At 32.2% G+C, this 21,132-nt stretch overlaps 1 protein-coding gene across 3 annotated transcripts in view; it reads right to left on the minus strand.

Annotated features, from left to right (window-relative positions):
• LOC117171802 (hepatocyte growth factor-regulated tyrosine kinase substrate) overlaps positions 1 to 21,132 on the minus strand; it is a 191,032-nt gene that overhangs the window by 108,369 nt on the left and 61,531 nt on the right. For 2 of the 3 annotated variants that reach the window (XR_004466922.1, XM_033359418.1), the window contains exons 3-4: positions 18,106 to 18,181; positions 17,843 to 18,031 (exon numbers count right to left, since the gene is read on the minus strand). The exons of the other annotated variant lie outside the window; for it this stretch is intronic. Coding sequence is in view for 1 of the 2 variants with exons in the window: in XM_033359418.1 (XP_033215309.1) it covers positions 17,843 to 18,031; positions 18,106 to 18,181 (265 nt within the window). In the remaining variant the exon portion in view is untranslated. The remainder of the gene's footprint in view (positions 1 to 17,842; positions 18,032 to 18,105; positions 18,182 to 21,132) is intronic. 3 annotated transcript variants of the gene reach the window in all.

The following is a 21,132-nucleotide window of genomic DNA, read 5'->3' on the forward strand; positions in this document are numbered from 1 at the left end:
TTTCAATTGGAAACGAATCAGGTATTAGTTACTGTTGACGTTTTGGTCCCTCCGAAATCAGGCCAAGGTTATTTGAAGGCAACCCCCACCTGTTGACTGGAAGCGAGAGTTTAGTATAATGAAAAATCAAAACTTTAATTTTTCGATCAAACTATGCAAGAAACAAAAAAAAATCTGCCCGCTTGTCGAGAATGAGAAGTGCCGTATATACTGAAAAGAAAGAGAGGTATAGAGACCTTATAAGGGAGTTGCGATGATTGTACCCGGAATATTCTGTTAAATTAATCGCCCTTAACATGGGCGCTCTTGGAGGTGCTAAGCTTTCACTCGTTAAGAGTCTGAAAAGCATCCCTGCGTGTCAAAAATATGCTAAAACACTTGCGGTGAAAATGCAGAAGGCGGTCGTCCTTGGGTCGCTATGTGTCCTCCGGGTGCACGAGACTTTTTACCGCAAAATCGTTGGGATCGGATGCACTTTTTCAGATTAGCACCCGCTACCGGCGAAATCCTGCGGTTGTTCTTGTGACAAAAATTTAATTTTATATATATGTATAAATACACACACACACACACACAGACACACACATATATATATATATATTAATGTATTTATATATTTTAGAATCTTTGAAATACTGTGAAATTCTCTTGTAATTTTTGGTTTTATGAAAAAAGTCATCAATAAATTGTTTAACTTCTTGAATACTATAAACATCCTTACAGAAAATTTTTGAATTTTGTAAATAGTGGTCTCCAAAATATTCCAAATCCGCTCACTTTTTGACTTTTTGTCCAAAATGGCTGGTTAACGAACTTGACCTTTAGTTTAGGGCACTAAAAGAGTGTACCAAAGGCCAATCTAATCGAATGATTTTTCAAAAGTTATCGTACTCACAGACAGATATGCATAACAGACCGACAGACAAATTCGTAATAACTTGTTTTCCGGATTCAGGGGGGCTCAGAACGTGGACACTTGACCAAAACTGGGGGGGGGGGGGGGTCAAATTTTACACAAATCTAATACCTTCTCCGATGAGAATGTAAAGAGAACCATTAAATAATTTTTTGCTCTACTTCTGGTGAAAAAATGTTCTCTATTTCTTTTTTATTAGCTTGCGCCGTGAAACGAAAAATTTTAATTTTTTATTTTTAATTTTATTTTTATAAGTAAAACAAAAACTACATGTCCTATAAAAAAGTGATTAATAGCAAATTTGTAGATATTTTTTGGATGCACAATGTTTGTCTTATCATTTTTTCCCTATCTTGCATAGTTTGAAGACAAAAGCAATTTTTTATTATTTCTTGTGCTGTTAAAATTTGAATTTTTAATTTTTCGAAAAAAATGTCTTTTCAAGTACTATGAACAAGTGTACAGAGAATTTTTGAATCATAAAAAAATGTGGTCTTAAGAATTTACAGGTTAAAATTTTAATTGGACACGATTTGAAAATGTTCTAGATTAATTAATCAAAGTAGAGTTGCCTTAGAAATGAAGTTTAAACAAACGGAATCAAAGCCTACGGTTTAATGTCTTTATCTACTAAACTACAAAAAACAAATGTGTTTTTTTAGTAACATTATATTGAAAAACATAACTAGTTCTTATATGCTGTTCAAATTTCTTTACGCCCTTTATTTTTTAAAGAGAATTTACTCTATTGCCTAATTATCGAGCGCGAAGCGCAAGTGTCGCAATGAGAATGTAATCGTCAAAGCCGCAGGTGTTTTGAGAACCTTCTTTAAAAGCAAATGGAAAAAAATTAGTTCCAATTTATGAATGTAATTCCTCAGAAACTTAAATCACAGTTGTCGATTTAAGTTAAAATATTTGATATTTGAAAAGATGTTAAATGAAAAAATTCAAGTTAAAATAACCAGGGTAAGTACGAGGTGTGTTTAAAAAGTAAGGTGACTTTTCAATTTTCGCGGGCTACGTACATTCAAGTTTTAAATGTTTTGTTGTGTTGGTACACTCAACACCATCATATGTTCACAGTTTTGACTATATAGCTCGTGTTGTTTTTCTGACAGAGGGGTAAAAGGTTAGAAGGATTTGGTGTGCGCGGCGATTTTCTTCTTTCGAAAAAAATGGAGCAAAGAGTTTTCATTAAATTTTGTGTGAAAAATGGAATCCAGTGCTCTAAAACTCTTGAAATGTTGACAGTTGCATACGGTGAGTCTACTCTGAGTAAGAAAAATGTGTATAAGTGGTACAAGCTGTTCCAAGAAGGCCGAGAGGATGACGAAGACGAACCTCGCCCTGGACGTCCCAGCACGTCAACAACAGATGAAAACGTTCAAGCAGTGGAAGAAATGGTGTTGAAAAAACGCCGAATTACCATCAGAGAAGTTGCTGAAGATGTTGGCATATCGGTTGGCTCATGCCATGCCATCTTTTCGGACGTTTTGGGCATGAGACGTGTGTTAGCGAAATTTGTTCCAAAACTGCTTAATTTTGATTAAAAGATCCATCGCATGACCATCGCTCAGGAGATGTTGAATGAAATCAATAATAATCCTGATTTTCTCCAAAGGGTTATAACTGGGGATGAATCGTGGGTATATGGTTATGACGTCGAAACTAAAGCCCAATCGTCTCAGTGGAAGCATCCTGAGTCTCCAAGACCGAAAAAAGCACGTCAAGTTCGGTCAAATGTGAAGGTTTTGCTCACTGTCTTCTTTGATTACCGTGGCGTAGTGCCTCAGGAATTCTTACCACAAGGTCGTACGGTCAATGAGGAGTTTTACCTTCAAGTTATGCGCTGTTTGCGAGAGGCGATACGCAAAAAACGTCTAGAACTTTGGAAAAACCATTCGTGGCTTTTGGATCACGATAATGCACCTGTTCATTCATTGGAAGTAAGAAATAGGTTTCAAATCTACAGAATTCGCTGTGGATGGGTAGTTCATTTCAAAAGAGAATGCTAATCTTACACGTGCAAGCAGGAACAAAAATATTACAATCTATTACCGAGTGGCCAGAAATATTACATTGGAATAAATAAGAAATAACGGAAAATATGGTCTAAATAAATGCACAAGTAGTAATCCGAATTATTATCAGTAAGTAAGTAAAACACTTAATGTTTAGGTTAGTCCCAGTCAACGAAGGATTTTAAATAGAAATATTTTATAACAATGAACTTAGTTATCAGGAAGCTTCCCTAGGGGTCTTGAAACACCTCCCAAAATTCAGTAAATTTGGGGAGGGGGGGGGGAGGCGCTCGAGCCGCCATCTTCCAACATAGCGGGTTATTTAATGTTTTTGAATTTTCCTTGGAAACGGCTGTTTTTAGTGTAAAAATAGTTACATAATAAAACACTCTAAATTTTCTTCTGAATAAAAAAGGTTATATAAAACATTGCCATAAAGTGAATAGTTTTCCCGGAAAAGTGAAAAGATTGATCTTTTTTTAAGTTGATTATTTTTGCATTTGTAAGCGGTTGCTTTCATTTCTCGAAGTAGGGACTTTTTCATTTACCTTCCTCATGTCTTAGCAACGCATCTGCAAATTTTAGAATTTTTTAATTAATTTTTTGATATTAAAAACGCCCCTTTTCTGAACCTGTGTCAAACTCGGAAAATCTGAGTTGAGTCTGGGGGGCGAAGTAATAACGATGTATTTACTGCAGGCCCACTTGTTTCTTCAAACGGTAGAGAACATAATGGAACCATCGTAAATAATCTCAAGTCCTTCCATATGCCTGGCACCATTCAAACTGCATTTCCCAGGGCATGAAGCGACCACGGTCATGTAGCCACAGGCGACTATCGGCGTCCCTCTTCCGCCAAAGAAAATACGTGAGTGCAAGCGAGAGAGTAAAGGGCTTGTTAGTACAGTAAAGCACAGTAAATTATATTTTTGTAGTGTTGCCGTTCGAGACGAGGAATGGCAAGGAAAAAATCGAGGAACGCAAGGAATGATAGCGCGAGGCCTCGCGTTTCGAGGCAAAACAAGGCGGTCAAATTTCAAGACCTTGAAAAGCAAGGCCTAGCCTTGGCCTTGTCTTGGGGGCTTAAGTTTCCTCCGGAAGATGTGTATGTTTCCCAACGACCTGGGATAGAGGAATAAATGAAAGTACTCATAGGATGATTGTGGATGCGAGTAATTACATAAATCCCAATGTTGTAGTAATAGATAATACTTTATTTAAATATTTAAGAAATAATTTTTAATAAAGAATTAAAATTAGTAACAATTAAAACTAATTTATATTATTTTTTTCAAATACTTTAAATTTTTTTTAAGTTAAAAAGAAATTATTTTAAAAAATTTTGTCCAACCTTTTTTTTCATACAATTTTTTTACGTAATTCTTTGCAAATAAATTTTTTTCCTATAATTTTTTTTCATAAAATTTTTGTTTCAACCTATTCTTTTGCAAAAAATGTTTTTTCAACCATTTTTTTCAAACTTTTTTTGAACAATTTTTTTTAATACTTTTTAAAACTTTTTTTCCAAAATTTGTTTCAAACTTTTTTTCGAACATTTTTTAAATCTTTTTTTAACACACCTTTTTAATCATTTTTTCCAAAACTTCTTTTTTATACTTTTTTCGCAAAACTGTATGTGACCTAAGAAACCGTAAATAAATAACAATTAAAAAGATATTTAAAAAATACATTAACGTGAATGAAGGTAAATAATAAATCACATTTTTATTTAAAGTGGTCAAGCATTCAGAAAGGTTATTAATTTCATCAGGATTACAATTACATAAAAACAGACATTGACTAGTATTTATGAGAAAAAGACGTTATTAGTATCTTATATTTCGAAGTTCTAGCGTTCTTAAACACTTCTGATTTTACTCAAAATTTGAAATACCACACGTACTACATGCAATGCATTCCACATACATACATACATACATACATACATGTATTTATAATTGTAATGAAAATGTCACTCTCCAATGATTGCTTTATTTCCATCCATGTTATTTTTAAGATGAAGCCTCTCTTGTATTTTTTTACAAAAAAGTCCGAGAATTCAAAAAAGATATTAAAAATCATTGGACTGTATTTAAAAAAGATTCTACCTAATATAACATAAGAATTTCTTAAAATTCGTAGTTTTGAAAATAATGAAACTTTTTTTTTTTTAATTTTGTTATTATTGAAACATGTTATGGATGTGATTTTCAACTATATTTAATATTTATGAACAATTTCCATTAAAATTTATTTATTTATCAGCATAGCAGTTTTATCTATATTTTAATTATGAAAATTATTCATGTAACATTTTTAATTTTCATCAAAATTAAAATTTTCATTTGGATAGTTTACAAGTAGTTTTGTCAGGTATCACATACATTAAACAAATTTTTAGAAACTTAAAAAAAATTGCCTAAAATTTTGAAAAAGCTCTATTTTTTTAAATTGTGGGCTAATCGAAAAATTCGGCTAGAATAGTTTTGAAATATATTTGGTATCTAGTGAAAATTTTGAATGCAATTTTTGGATCTATGAAAAAAAAATCTTTTCTATTTTTTGAAAATTTTCAAATGTTTGAAAAGTATGTAACTTTTCTAATTTAAAATTTGAAAATTTTTAAAATGCTCTTAATTTTTTAATTTTGGTTGGAAATGTCTAATTAACGAACTTAACCGTCATTTTAGGGACCGTTATTATTTGGGTCCCGCAAATTCTGTGTTTCAAGCAAAAAACTAGAAGCTGTTTGATTTGAGATGGATTAGGTCTGTTTCATACATTAAGTTTATTCAATTTTTCATGTTTTTTAGACACATTACATATCCCGGTAATCGTGAAAACTTGCAGATTCCGAATATTATATTTACAATATCGTTACTTCAAAAATTTAACAAAAATTGGATACGTATATTCGTCCAGCTCACAGAGAAGAAACCCCTGCTGAGAAGGGCCGGGGAGGCTGGCGTATCAGATTACGGGATTTTTGTTAAACGGTGAGAAGGGTCAGGGCGAGTGGAGCCTTAGACTACGGTATTTTCATTCAATGCTGGTGTGCATCTGGCAGTGCAAACTCAAGGCGACAAGACAAGCCCAAAGCAAGGCCTCGCATTTCGAGGCCGCGACATTCTCAAGGAAGACACAAGACGATCAATTCAAGGCAGAACGTAAGGTCTCGTCTCGTTTTTGTAAGAGAACCTTTCTTCTCCCGCAATCATTTCACGTCTATTAAACGCGTTTTTTGCATCGGAAAAAAATCATATCATTACTGATTTTTGCATGAAGCATTCCAAAGGTGCTCCAATGATCGTATCAAAGTTCACTAATGGTCAGATTAAAATTAAGCTTAGAATCAAGCTCTGAAGTTAATTTAAACCTTTTGTTCAACACGCCTCCAAAATACTTCTGGCTTCACATCTACTATTGTTTATATAGAAAGTCATTTGTAAAATAATAATTTCGTAGATAATCTGACAAGAACAGAAAATTATTAACATTCCATGAAATAATTCAGATTAATAATTCAAGAGCAATAAAATAAAATAAAAATTGTTGTATCTCCATTCTTCTCTTGCTAACATTTCACGTCTCTTAAACGCGTTTTTTGTATCAGAAAAAATCATATCATTACTAAGTTTTGCATGAGGCATTCCAAACGTGCTCCAATGATCGTATCAAAATTGAGTAATGATCAAATTAAAATTAGGCTTATAATCCAGCTCTGAAGTGAATTTAAACCTTTTGTTCAACACGCCTCCAAAATACTTCTGGCTTCACATCTACTGTTGTTGATATAGAAAGTCATTTGTAAAACTGTGAATTTTCTTCAAGGAATGTATGAGAAGGGGAGAGGGATTCCCCATTTATTTAAGATATTTCCAAATGGAATATAATAAGAATACATGTTCCACTTGATTCATATTTTTCCACTTACGTATTCATGTTCATAAAAGCGTTAAAGTATGTGTATATTTTAGGCCGTGCAAAAATAATTTAGTATTTTGGGTTGTAGGGAGGGGGGGGGGGCGAGTTTCCTATGCTGCTTTACATGCAGTACAATTTTTAACAAAAGTTCATCATTTTAGGTTTATAATTCAACTCCTTGGTTAAAATTTAAACTGTTTTATTGAAAATGAATTTCTTTGATTCAAGATTCATAATTTTAGTTAAAAATTCAAATTTTCGTTCAAAATGTATATTTCTGGTTTTAAAATACAGCTGATTAGGGGAAAAGTCTTCTTCTTTGAATTGAAAATTCACAAATTTAGTGGAAAATGAAAGTATATACTTGAAAATATTCTTCATGTTAAAAATTCTTACTTTCGACTTTACAATTTCATTCTTTTGTAGAAAATACGTATGTCTTGTTAAAAAAAATATACCTTTATATTACTAAAATTTTTTGATGAAAATTCAACTACTTGGGTACAAAATGAAACTACAGAGATGTATGGTTAAAAATTAAACGGTTCATTAGTAGAATAACTATATAATAATAGAATAATAAATATATTAATAAAAACCTATCTTTTTGCTTAAAAATTCATAATGTTGGTTTAATGATTCAACTGCTTTGTGGTTAATAATGCATCCTTTTGTTATTAATTATCACTTATAAAACATTAGTTTTATTTTGGTTGCTTTTGTTGAAAATGAAACTATTTCATTTTTGTTTGAAAAATTAGTTTCCTTTTTTGTCATTTTGAGCATAAGATTAATTTTCTGTTTTGCAAAGGTATTATTATGTTTGAAGATTGAACTATTATGTAAATTTTTTTTTTTTAAGTTGAATTAAATTAGTTCATACCTATTTATTGTTTTTAATAAATTATGTTAACTGCAAATGCAACTATTCTATTTTTGGTTCAGACATATTTTCTATTCGAAAGCGTAACTGCTTTGGTTAAAAATGCGTTCTTTTGTATTCTGAATTCGAACATTCACACATGAAAAAACATGTTTGAAAACTTTTTCATGCAATTTGTTGTATTGCTGTTGGGAAAAATACTTTTAGAAATTATAGGGTTTTAATTACAAAAAATACAATATATTCTTTTTCTCTTCCTATAGTGATTTCGTGATATATTTTTTTGTCAATAAATTATTTGCCTTTTATTTCTATTTATATTACTTTTATTTCAGTTCATTAAAAAGCATTTATCTGTTAAAGGTTAATTATTTTAGATGAAAATGTCTTTCTTTGCTTGAAATGTTGTTTTCAATTTAAAAATTAATTTTTTTATATGCACAATGACGTATTCCAGCTAAAGAGTTGTTATTGCAAATGGAAATACTCAAGTAAAAAGGCAAACAAATTTGAGAAACATTACTTTTTTGGTTAAAATTTCTTCACTATAGTTGAAAATTGACCTGGTTGAAAATTCCTTTGATTTATTTGTTTACTGTAAAGCTTGATGATAAGCGAAAATCAGTAATGATATGATTTTTTTTTTAATACAAGAAACGCGTTTAATAGACGTGAAATGTTAGCGGGAGAAGAAAGGTTCTCTTACAAAAATAGAAATTACTGTGCTTGACTGTACTAACAAGCCCGTTACTCTCTCGCTTGCACTCGCTTATTTGCTTTGGCGAAAGAGGGACGCCGATAGTCGCCTGTGGCTACATGACCGTGGTCCCTTCATGCCCTGGGAAATGCAGTTTGAAGGGTGCAAGGAATATAGAAGGACTTGAGATTATTTACGCTGGTTCCATTATGTTTTCTACCGTTTGAAGAAAAAAGTGGGCCTGCAGTAAATACATCGTTATTACTTCGCCCTCAGACTCAACTCGGATTTTCCGAGTTTTGACACAGGTTCAGAAAAAGGGCGTTTTTAATGTCGAAAAATTAATTTAAAATTTCTCAAATCTGCAGATGCGTTTTTAAGACATGAGGAAGGTAAATGAGAAAGTCCCTACTTCGAGAAATGAAAGCAACTTCTTCAAATTAGGCGTTAAAAATGATCAAAATAATTGCCAGTTTTAAATAAATAATATAGCTAGAACAAAATTATCGATATTGCACGGTAGCTTACCTTCAGGCAAGCTCGAAACAATAAACTGCGCTCATTTTCACTGAGACAATCGCTCACAAATGCAAAAATAATGAACTTCCAAAAATGATCAATCTTTTCAATTTTCCGGGCAAACTATTCACTTTATGGCAATGTTTTATATAACCTTTTTTATTCAGAAAAAAATTTAGAGTGTTTTAATTTATAACTATTTTTACTCTAAAAACAGCCGTTTCCAAGGAAAATGCAAAAAACATTAAATAACCCGCCATATTGGAAGATGGCGGCTCAAGCCCCCCCCCCAAATTTACTGAATTTTGGGAGGTGTTTTAAGACGCCCTAAGGAAGCTTCCTGACAACTAAGTTCATTGTTATAAATTATTTCTATGTAAGCCCCCTGATTCAGCTTCATTGACTGGCCTCATACACCGCTACTCTCCCGGGGTTGCAACCTTGTTTCCACTTCCTACAAGTAAGCTTGGGGTACATTCTACAAATGTACCAAGTCTGAATGCTCTAGAATGAAATGCAAGGATGGTTTTAATATCGCCCGTTAACCGCTGTACTGCTTTGTATGTATTCTCCATAATCGGAATCGTACCATTCCCCTCTATCGTCTTCAAAAATGTTATTCTTCAATATCTTTTCATGGAGAATTTGGAATATAAATGAAGATAAACTCAGAACTTCTGAAGGAAATTACTTGTACACAGAGATACTTTTCTTTTATTCAATATATCCATGACCTTTCTATTTGCAATAAGATTCGACAGTTAAAAAATCATTATAATGGGTGACCCAGACTCAAGTTTCCGTACTTGTAAATAGCTGTCACTGGATGGTCACTATTTAATGTACATTGTTTGAGTAAGTAAGCAGGTTAGGAGTATGATTTTCACAAGCTAGTTTGCGAAAAAATATTCAGACCATATTAAAGTTTGCATGACCTTGATACGTCCATCAAGGCCACACCTTACCTACGACCTGATTACACTTTTTAACGTGAAGTTTTCCGCTCTTTCGATTTCCAATATCAAAAATAGGCCATTCCATTAAAAAAACAAAGGTGACCTTGAAATAACCATGAAGACCATGGTCATGGTCAAAACGAAAGTCACTACTGGATTCCTCGTTAAAAGTTACTTTAAAAATGACTTCAACCTTCTCCAAAAAAATGGTACCTAAGGATTTATTTGAATGTCCCGGGACTTTTTGGGCACCCTGTATATAGATATATATTCCAATTGGAAGCGAGTCTCGCGCCACTCACTGTTTACGCTTCAATCTCGGTTGGATATTTCCTCAGGTAAAATATTTTTCAAAAAAATGGAGGTCATTCCTGAAGTAAATTTCAACGAGACCCCCTTCTTAAATCTGCAATCAATAGAGCGGAAAATTCTACGTTCAGGTACGTACCCAAGTCATAGGTCAATTGTAACGTTCAAGTTCAGTTAGAGGTTTTCTGAAATTAACGAAGTTTTCCAATTGGTCAGTGTAATTCCCGAAGTAAATTTCAACGAGAAATTCATTGGTGAGCTCTGTATTGATCTTGGTTACAGTGTTTTGAATATTGTAAAATCATAAGGAAATTTTTCATTAAGAGTTCCAGGTGTTCTGGTGAGAGTTCTGTTCCTCCCCGAAGAGTTATACAGTCCTATATTGTTTTTCGATACCTAAGTCAATACCTAAGGCGATACCATAAGTCCTATACCATTTTTCTACACGAATATTACGAATCGAAACTAAATTTACGTATTACGAGTACATACTTACTATCTTTCGCTAAAAGATTATTATGGCGCAAGCTAAACTTTCGGAACGAGAGAGGGTATCTGTATTAATTATGCGTGGTTGGGGAGATCGAGTTCGATCTTATGATCAAGTTCGTTTGCTTTTTAATCACACTTTTCGTAATGGAAAAGGGTTTAATTCTGTCTCAAAATCAACAATTGAAAGAACTGTAAGCCGCTTTATGAATCGGCAGGATCTGAGGAAATGCAGATGGACATAGTCCAAGCATTTGTTGAAAACCCACACCTTAGTTTACGTCGAGCTAGTGATGAGCGTGACGTTGCTCCTGAGACAGTGCGAAATATCTTAAAAAGCATTAATTTTCATCCTTACAAAGTTCATCTGGTAAAAGAGCTCAATGAAGACGATCCTGATCGTCGGGTTGAATTTTGTGAAATTATGATGGAGAGAATTGATAGAGATCCTCTTTTCTTGCACAATACAGCAATTTCAGATGAATCTACTTTCACTTTAAAAGGTGAAGTTAACAGGCAAAATTGTAGATATTGGTCCGACACAAATCCTGATTGGATGTTGGAGAGTCACAGGAAATATCCACAAAAGATTAATATTTTGATAGGCCCTTTCTTCATCGATGGTAATCTCAATGCCCGTGCATATGAAGAGTTTATAAGAAACCAAATTGTACCAAGAATAAGGGAAATTACAGGCGATAATTTTCAAAATATTTGGTTCTAGTAGGAGGAAGCAGCGGCTCATTACGGTAGGGAGGTTCGAGCATATTTGGATACTCAGTTCCTTCAAAGATGGTTTGGAAGAAGGGGTGAAATCGAGTGGCCTGCTAGATCTCCTGATCTGACGCCTTTCGACTATTTTCTTTGGGGTTATTTAAAGAGCAAAGTGTACTCAACGCAACCGCAAAGCTTAGACGAATTGCAGAAACGGATTCTGCAACAGGCTACTTTGATTGATAGGGAGATGATTCGTAATGCTGTAACTCATGTTTACAATCGCATAGCTTTTTGTAAAGAAGCTCAAGGTTTTCAGTTCGAACATCTTCACTGAAGCGTGAGAGGCAAGGGGACTTACGCTAATCACGCACCTCAAAGGGAACAGAATTTACTACGTCCACGTCGTTGTTCCTGGGTAATGCTAAACGTAAACGTAAACTGCTGGAAAAACCCTTTGAAAAAACCTTAAGATCATCACCAAGATCAATACAGAGCTCACCAATGAATTGCTCGTTGAAATTTACTACAGGAATTGCACTGAACTCTTCTAATACTTTGTTAATTTGAAATACCCTCTAACTGACCTTGAACGTTACAATTGACCTATGACTTGGGTACGTAACTAAACGTAGAATTTTCCGCTCTATCGATTGCAGATGTAAAAAAAGAGGGTTTCCATTAAAAAAAAAAAAACAAATTTGACCTTCAAAAAGCCACGAAGATCAACTAAGGTTAAAATGGAGGTCACCATTGAATTCCTCGTTGAAATTTACTTCAGGAATGACCTTCACTTTTTTGAAAAATATTTTACCTGAGGAAATAGCCAACCGTCCCGGGACTTTTTACACACTCTGTATAATATAGAGTTTAGAGGCTTCACAAGCATAGCTTCGTTTAAATTTTTTCAGCGAACTACCGACCCACATTGTGGACGGAATGTTCAAAACCACCAACAGGTCGCAAATCTTAACCAAATAAAACAAAATTAGTTAACATATGTTGTATTTGTATTATTATTCATTTTCTTATAGACGTTAAAAGTCTTATTAAGATTTAATATAGAGTATGCAAAATTAATTATTTAGTCATATGGTTGTAAAAATTGTATTTTAAATATAAAATATACTGCTTCGGACATATTTTTTCCAGTAGAATTAGATTTTAGAATTTATTTTGCAAAAAATTAAAATTAGCAATAATTTATTTAAACAAATTGTTTAAACAAATTTATTTTGCAAAACTAATGGCAAATTTCAAATCAGCTATGCCTTAAACTCCTTAAACTGTATATAGTTTATCTAGTTCATGACCCGAAATCTTTTATTCGCGAGAGGGTTATACAATTAAGTTTTCAAAAAACTTGAATTCACCATATTTTGTTAAAAAAAAATGTTTGAACAAATTATTTTTAAAAATTTGGCTTAGCAAGTCCCTTTGTAATTCGATTACAAACATTTCTGGATGAATTTTGTTTCATTTGGTTAAGATTTGCGACCTGTAGGTGGTTTTGAGCGAAATTATTGCTATATCCCCAATGTGCGATCGCACTCTATTACCTCGGTCTACGCCCGAGAACTGACCAAGAAAAAAGGATGCGCAATTCCATTTCCTATTTAAATATAAATTTAAAATATTTAAATTCGCAATATTGTTTACAAGCCCTCAGCAGCGAAGAAAACGGAGCGCTAGAATTCTATAACCGGTTATTACATGTACACTCAATTAAAAAAATAAGGCAATTATTTTGGTTCTTTTAGGAAAAATTGATAAACAGAATAGTCGCTCACTCGAAATTTGCAAAGGCATTGTTGAGCCACCAATACCGATTACAAAAGCTTTTGGAAGATAATAAAAAATATATCGGGGAAAAGAACATAGGGCGACTCACTTAACAAAATATTATATAAATGTACAGGGCCACGACCCAATCAAACAGCGATACTGACACGTTAGTCATAAAATAAATTAAATAATTGAGTAGACAATAGTTAAATTATTAGAAAAGGAAATAATAGAGCCCTTTTGTTGCGACTGGTGAAACCCGACATTTATGATAAAAAAACTAGATAAAGATTAAAGATTTTGTATACATTTTAGAAAGTTTAACAATATCACAAAAAAGGACCTTTACCAAATTCCATTCATGATCGAAATACTGGAAACGTTAAGCTCGGAGAAATTAACTTGGAAGTGTGTTTAAATTACAATTACAGCATTCACAGTCCCTGGAAAAGGCATGTATCAATTTAAAAGGATGCCATATAATAGTTCAAATAATACTTCAACCACTTTTCAGAGTTTAATTGATACAATTATCACTCCAGACTTACAGCTCAACGGGTTTTGTTACTTAGACGACATTGTTAAGGGAACACAAAATTTTGAAGAACACTTAAAATATTTCAACATTGTATTAGATCCGGGGTCTCCAAAGGTAGATCCTGTATCTACTAGCGATCCCAGGCCAATAGGTCGGATCTACTCAGTTTTGACCAAGAACTGTCAAAACCCTTTACCTTATTTGTTGCCGCTGGGAGTCCTTAAACTCTCGAGACCCTTATTTCTATTCGAAACTTCACGCTAAAATTGAGAATTATGAAATAAAATAATGAATGTTTAGTTTTCATTACTTAAATATTGTTAAATAAAATATTTAATGCAATTGTGATTTTTTATACTCACAATTTAAATTTCCTAAAAATTGTTTTGTTTATAAATAATCCATCATTTAATTTTCAAATTAAATTAAAAAGTAGCAAGAAAGTTACGTCATGGGTGTCTATCGCCTAATATTAAAAACATAATCAATTTTAAAATTCATAATAGCAAATTTTTCAATACTAAAGGTTTGAAAAAATGTTAAATAGACTTAAATAATTAATTATATTATATCTAAAAAATACAAACATTAAATAAATTAATGTTTACGATCTTGTTAATACCAATCATCAAATAAATTAGGTAAATTTAACAGTCAGTCCAGACATATGTGAGTTCGGCTGCTCGGAAATAAAATATTTGGGTTTATACTTAACGAAAAAGGACTCCAAGTAGATGAAGGAGAAACGTAACCAATCTTCAGCCTGTCCGCAGAAATTTAGAAAATAATATTAAGGTCGAATTTATAATGTGCATAAATGGACAGATAAGGCAAACGATAAACAGGCTAGACATTACAATCTGATAGCGAATTCGGTTAACCTGCACTGGTGCATTCCAAGAGTACTACGAACTGCACAGAAGCAGGTCGGAGTGAGAAGGAAGAAGAAAAAGTAAGATGGAGCGATCGGGGTGCTCTTGGAGTACACTATTGCAGGATAACCGAATTCGCTATGAGAAGAAGACCAGTAGAAATTTAAACAGGGGATAGGTTACTATAAGTGGTAACCTAACTTTCAAGCAAAGCAGATAAAAAGGTAATTAAGCTTTATGACCAATAGCAAGGTCGATTTATTATTAAGAAAAGGTTGCTCCTAATATATACGAATTTTAAAAAACCTTGAAGTAAAAAGCATTGGAGAATGAAATATAAACTATTTTTAATTGGAAAACGTAAATACAGATGTCACATAGGCTTACACAAGTTAGACTATTTCGACTTAAGCAAGAACAGCAAAAGGGCATTGAATCAGTAGCATTATAGGCACAAATGAAATCGAAAAAGACTGTAAACAAATCTCTCAACTTTACTACTGCACAATGACTAATACATTATTTGAAAAATAACACAATAATTACTCTTAAAACAAGGCTGAAGTCGGATTCTAAAAAACAGTAAAAGTAATACGAATTACAAGAAGAAATATGAGCCCTAGTAAGGAAGTACAAGCAGTGGAACGAATGCTCAAGAAAGACTCGAAGGGCAATTGAACCTATAACAAGAAATTTCAAGGACAATTGACTCCACATACGAGTTGTATTATTTTATAGTAATAACATTATTGTTGTTTATACAATAATTGGAAATTAATGCTTCCATGTTTGTGTTTGAACTCTTTGCGAAATATAAAATAATATAGGTGGTACCGCTGGGCAGTGACCGTCGCACCGGTTTCTATATATATATTTTTTTCTTGACAAAGTAAAGAAATAAATTACATATTAAAATTATCAAAGGATTAATTAATTAAAGTAATAGTTTAATTTAAGATAATAAAGTAAGAAGGTATAACTTATACATTGTATCGTTAATTGAAGCGACATCTTTATTTAAAAAATTATGTAGAAATATAATAATTAGACTAAGTTTCATGTACATATTTTAAACAAAAATCTGGAACAATTTATCTTTAACTAAAACGATATCTTTACTTTTAAAAATTCTTTCTTAGAATTATAAAAAAATTATATAAAAACTATATATTTGAAAAAGAAATATAGAAGACTTGATCTTAAACTAAAATGATACACAGATCTTGATTACAAAAAATCGTAAAAATTTAAATAAGAACTATGTATTTTAATAAAAAATATGAAACATTTTATCTTCAACTTAAATGATACCTTTATTTTTCTAAATTCTTTTGAAGAAATACCAAAAATTAAATAAAACCTATGTATTTTAATAACACATATCGAACATTTTATCTTAAAATGAAACGATGTCATTGTTTTAGCAAATTCTTCCGTAGAAATATAGAAAAGTAAGTAGCACAGTTTTTAATGGACAATATCGAAAATTTTGTCTTAAACTGAAACTATACCTTAATTTAAAAAACTCTTTCGTCTAAATATAAAAAATTAAATAAAAACTTTTTGTTTCTTATAAAAAAATATGGAACATGTTATCGTAAACTGAAACGATCTATTTTTTTAAGTCTTTCGTAAAAATATAAAAAATGAATACACACTATACCTTCTTAATATATTTATTTAAATTTAACTATTTAAAAAAATTAATTAAGCCTTCAATTTATTAATTAATTTGCTTATTCCTATGAATCATTTGTTATTTTATTTCCGTTACTGTTGTTAATAACTCACTTATTTATACCAACATCTGACATTGTTCTCATTTTAATTTCCTTACTAATTAAATTAGTTCTTCACCCCAATATAACAGTAGAATGTCTGTTATTTAATTTTAATTTCTAATTAAATTTTATGTTTCATAACAGTAATTTTGTTTATGAAATATAATGTTACAATATTCTTATTAAAAAATATGTAATCAGTTTTACACTATTTTTTGTAATAGCTATATGTAATAAAAAATATATTGTTTGTTTCTCCATGCTTTTTTCCAAACTTATTTTTTGCAAACATACTTTATATCATTTTGATACAGAAATCCGGAATTCAATAATAAAATTTGGTATAAATTAAAAGTTTAATTTTGTTTCTTCAGTTGAAAAATATTTTAAATTCATGTTCTCCATCTTACGATTGAAACCTAACCGAATCCAGACAGACAAAAAAGAAGAGTTCTACGGTTTTTTTACTTGCAATTACTCTAATATTTAAAAAGATATGAAACTAGAATTATACTATGCATGAAACCGACTGTCATTGCGATAAGTTCAAGTAGCCTAAATTCCCTCTAAAGCTAAAAAAGCAGTTTGCGAAGCGGGCAGCAAGCGTCCTTAATTAAGGGTATCGTAGGAACGTTGTATGGTAAAGTTTTTTTTTTGCTTTTTCGGAAAATTTCCGATTCTGTATGTTGGTTTTGAGCAAAAGAGTTTATTTTGAGCATTTTTAGATCAAAAGGCCTAAATTTTCACGTTTATACATAGCAACGTCCTCATGAGTATTTTCCTCAGTGTTTTCAGTATTATTCCTCGCATTAGACACGTAAAAAACATCTCTATGCAAAAAATGAAATCAGCAGAGCTAATACTTTTTACTCTCGGCGCACTAACAGGGTCATTGTGAGTCAGTGAATCATACGTGAAGTTATCGCTTTCTCAAATTAAATAATTTTTTTCTAGAATGTTGTTAAACGCGTAGTATTTAAAAATATCTCACTTCGTTACACCCAATAATTATAATGTCTTTCAATTCCAATATGATTGCGGGCCCTTTTATAGCTATATAGCCACTTGGTTGCATTCTAATCGTGTGAATTCTCCTGAATCCTTTTGAATTCCCTTGAATTCTTTTTAAATTTTTTAAATCCCCTACATTCATTTGAAGTATTTTGAATTCTTTGAATGCTTAAATTCTGGGACCCAAAAAAGTTCCAGCGGTTAACCCCTCGACAATTTTAAACTAAAAGTCCTAACAGTTAAATAGCTTTTACTTTATTAAAAAATGAGAAAATTGTCTACATGTTTTCTAACTGATAATTAGGGAATTTAATGATCTATTGAAGAAATATTCAAATATAAATACAAAAGTATAATTTCGAAAGAATGTCATCTAAATACAATTAACTTAATCAAAATTGGCATGCCCAAATGAAATGTGTACCTGAACGGCTCTGTACTTAGGGCTTTTCCGGAATGCGTAGGCCCATGCTTGAATCAAGTCTAAGATTTTGATTTTAACTTCTTCGTGTTGTGTATTCTTTACATTATCCCAGAGTTGTTCCATATACTGTTTCGTACCAATCTCATCGTGAATTAAACTACCGCAATTCTTGACACAGGATTCTAAAACCTACCATAAACAAAGTATACGGTAAGTAAACACATGTCTCATGTTTCTATGTAAACAATAATATCTAGTCTTACCAATAACCCCAAGAGAGCTATGTGCGGATTTGGATGCACTATTTTTTTTTTTATTGCTGCAAGTACATACTTGGGCCTGTAAATATTCAGAAAAAAATTTATGTCAGGTTATTTTCAGAATTCATTTGTTGTATAAAGAGAAAAAAGAGGGTTGGGAAATATTTAATAACTTAGCTAAATGAAGTTAGCCTAATTCTTAACGGGAAAGAAAAGATAGCCTCTTCTTCCTAGAATCCATCAATATATCGATGGGTCCTGACAGAAAGTACGCAACTATACAAAACATTGCTAGCGCACACTATACTAATTATATATAAATTGCTATATGCTTAGAAAAATTGCGGCAGCTATGTGTTTTCTATCTGTCACCGTTATTTTCGATTTTTCTTTTAGGATCATCAGCGTAATTTTTTCGTATTAATTTAAAATTAATATAAAGACATACTCTGTTTACGCGGGTAAGACCGAGGAGGGAGATTGGGAGTTGGAATGTCGAGATTAGGATTAACGCAATGAAACCATTAGGGTAATCGATCATTAGATTTATTCTAAACTTACATTCTGATGGTCGACGAGATTGTGACGACTATCGAAAAAAACGTGACGAGGATTCGCAAGTACCTAACGGCGACCTCGGAATAGTGATGTCGTTGGAGAGAACGTAAAGACGCTAGGAGTAGTGGCGACGTTGGAAAGAGCGTAACGACGCTCGAGGTGGTGACGACGTTGGAGAGGCACCACAACTTTAAAACTGCGCACTAGGCGCGATTCAGCCAAAGACTGACTGTCTGGGAAAAACGATAGTAGGGGAGCCCTGCCTCTCGGGTGCTTCAGGACTCCTCGGGGTGTTTCGCCCATTATCTATCACGGCCCGGTAATCTTTTTCGCGCAGGGCCGTAGCGAGTCAGATTTATCGTAACAGATCTGTTATAACTCCGACAGCTTCCAGACTATTAAAAAAATTTTAATTAATAAATTCCCGGTTAAAACTTGGTGTTACGTCTCATACTTATTGCAATTTTGAAAGTTAATGGAAAATTATTTGTTGCATAGAAAACCATATTGAAAAATCTAACGTGAGTTCTGATATTTATGCTGAAAAACTTCATGAAAAAAAAGTTCTTCATTCTGTACAGAAATTAATGTAATAAGACTAGTAGAGTAGAACCGAGACGGCAAGCATATTAGTATCACACTTATATCCACGAGCTCAGGGTCATTGGGAACGCCAATAATGTTTCCTTTCTTCATATGAATTTTGGCACACTTGATTAATACGAAGTCCATACCAATTTCTCCTGTGTACTTCTTAAAGATATTTAAAGCACTCTGATTTTGTTTTACCAGAAGCCACAGAGATATCCAGAAGAATTTCGTAGTGCGAGAGATATGGGCAGAAATGTGATGCAAAAAAGCAGAGGGCTCATGGCGTGCCCCAGAAATATGCCATTCTGGAAGGTGACGTTGTTCGTTGTCACACGATATTTTCCAGATGAGATAGTAAATCTAATGTTCTAAAGGTGCATCAATCTCTCTATGCATCTTACTAGGTTTGGATGAACCTTTAAGCTTTTCAAGAGACAGATGATAAGTCTATGAGAGATTGAATCGAAATCTTTTCGGTAGTTAATCGAGGCCATTTACAAGCCGCGTTGATGAGTTGCTGCGTCTTTGCAAACGCAACTGTCAATTAGCTGTTTCTTTTGAACCAACCGAAGAGGAATCAAAATCGAACCGAAAGAGGAATCAAAATCGAACGAATATATATGTCGTAGGCATTTAGCCTGCGCCGACCTTTCTTTCGTCTAATTCCCTAAATCCAAGGCGGCTCTTAGCCGCCTCCGTGAACTCACAGCTTAATGCCAAAAGTAACGAGCGCATTTAGACGAATTTAATTTTAGAGCAATAACTATACATTTACTTAAAATCAGAAAAATGCTATATCTACTGGTCAATGTATTGTAAAAAGAAAGAAATTGTGGAAAAGTGAGGAATCTTTTTAACATACATTAAATTGTTTTTAGTGCCTTATCAATAATACATTCATAAAAAATCCCAGTAAATAAGACCATAAATTTCCATACACAAGAAATATTATTTATATTTATAATATTATATTCAATAAAATTTTAACGTTAAAAATAAAAGGTTATCAAAAGAAACTTTTAATATAATTTAAAAACAGTATTTTGTTCGTTTGAACGTTTAGAAATTCAGGTACATTTAATTGAAATACTTAAAGTAGCTGGAAAACTTAGATTAGAATTTTCAACATTTTGGTTCCTGATTTTTAAATTCTGCTTGGGGAAGCCACTCGTACTCATTTGATAAATCTCATTTTTTGCATCTGTTGCGATTCCAAAAATACTTACTTTAAATTATAATTCGAAGAATATTTATACATAAAATAGAATTGGTAAACATGTAGTTCTTAAACGAAAAGATTACTTGGGATCGATTTTTGGAGTGGGAGGTGACAGACAGTAATTTGACGACCTTTTCTTTGCCTAATTCCCTAAATGCAAGGTGGTACTATTTAATAAAAATATGAATTTTCAACTAACAGGATGAATCTTTAACGAAATAAATTATATTTTTAACAAACCATTTTGACTTTTCACCATGTAGTTGAATTTTTAATACATATTTAAAGAATATGCTGAATCATCCACGAAACCATATTATTCTTTTTAATTAAATAGTTGTATTTTTAACCGAAAAAGACAACATTACTAGTAAAAGAGATGAATTTTGAATAAAATAGACGAATTTTCAACCAGACACATAAATTGATAATCAAAAGGATAAATTTTCTGCCAAAAAAGACGAATTTTGCAAAAAAAATGCTATATATACTGGTCCGTGAATTTTAAAAATGAAAGAAGGAAAAAAGTAAGGAACTTTTTAAAATACAATTGAAAACTACAATTATCCGACGACCGATAATTTTGATGGGTAATCGGATAAAAGCATCCGACATCAGATAATTATAGTGGTCAATTATTGTATATATATAATAATTGACCA

Source organism: Belonocnema kinseyi, chromosome 4, assembly GCF_010883055.1.
Source record: "Belonocnema kinseyi isolate 2016_QV_RU_SX_M_011 chromosome 4, B_treatae_v1, whole genome shotgun sequence".
Classification (NCBI taxonomy): Eukaryota; Metazoa; Arthropoda; class Insecta; order Hymenoptera; family Cynipidae; genus Belonocnema; species Belonocnema kinseyi.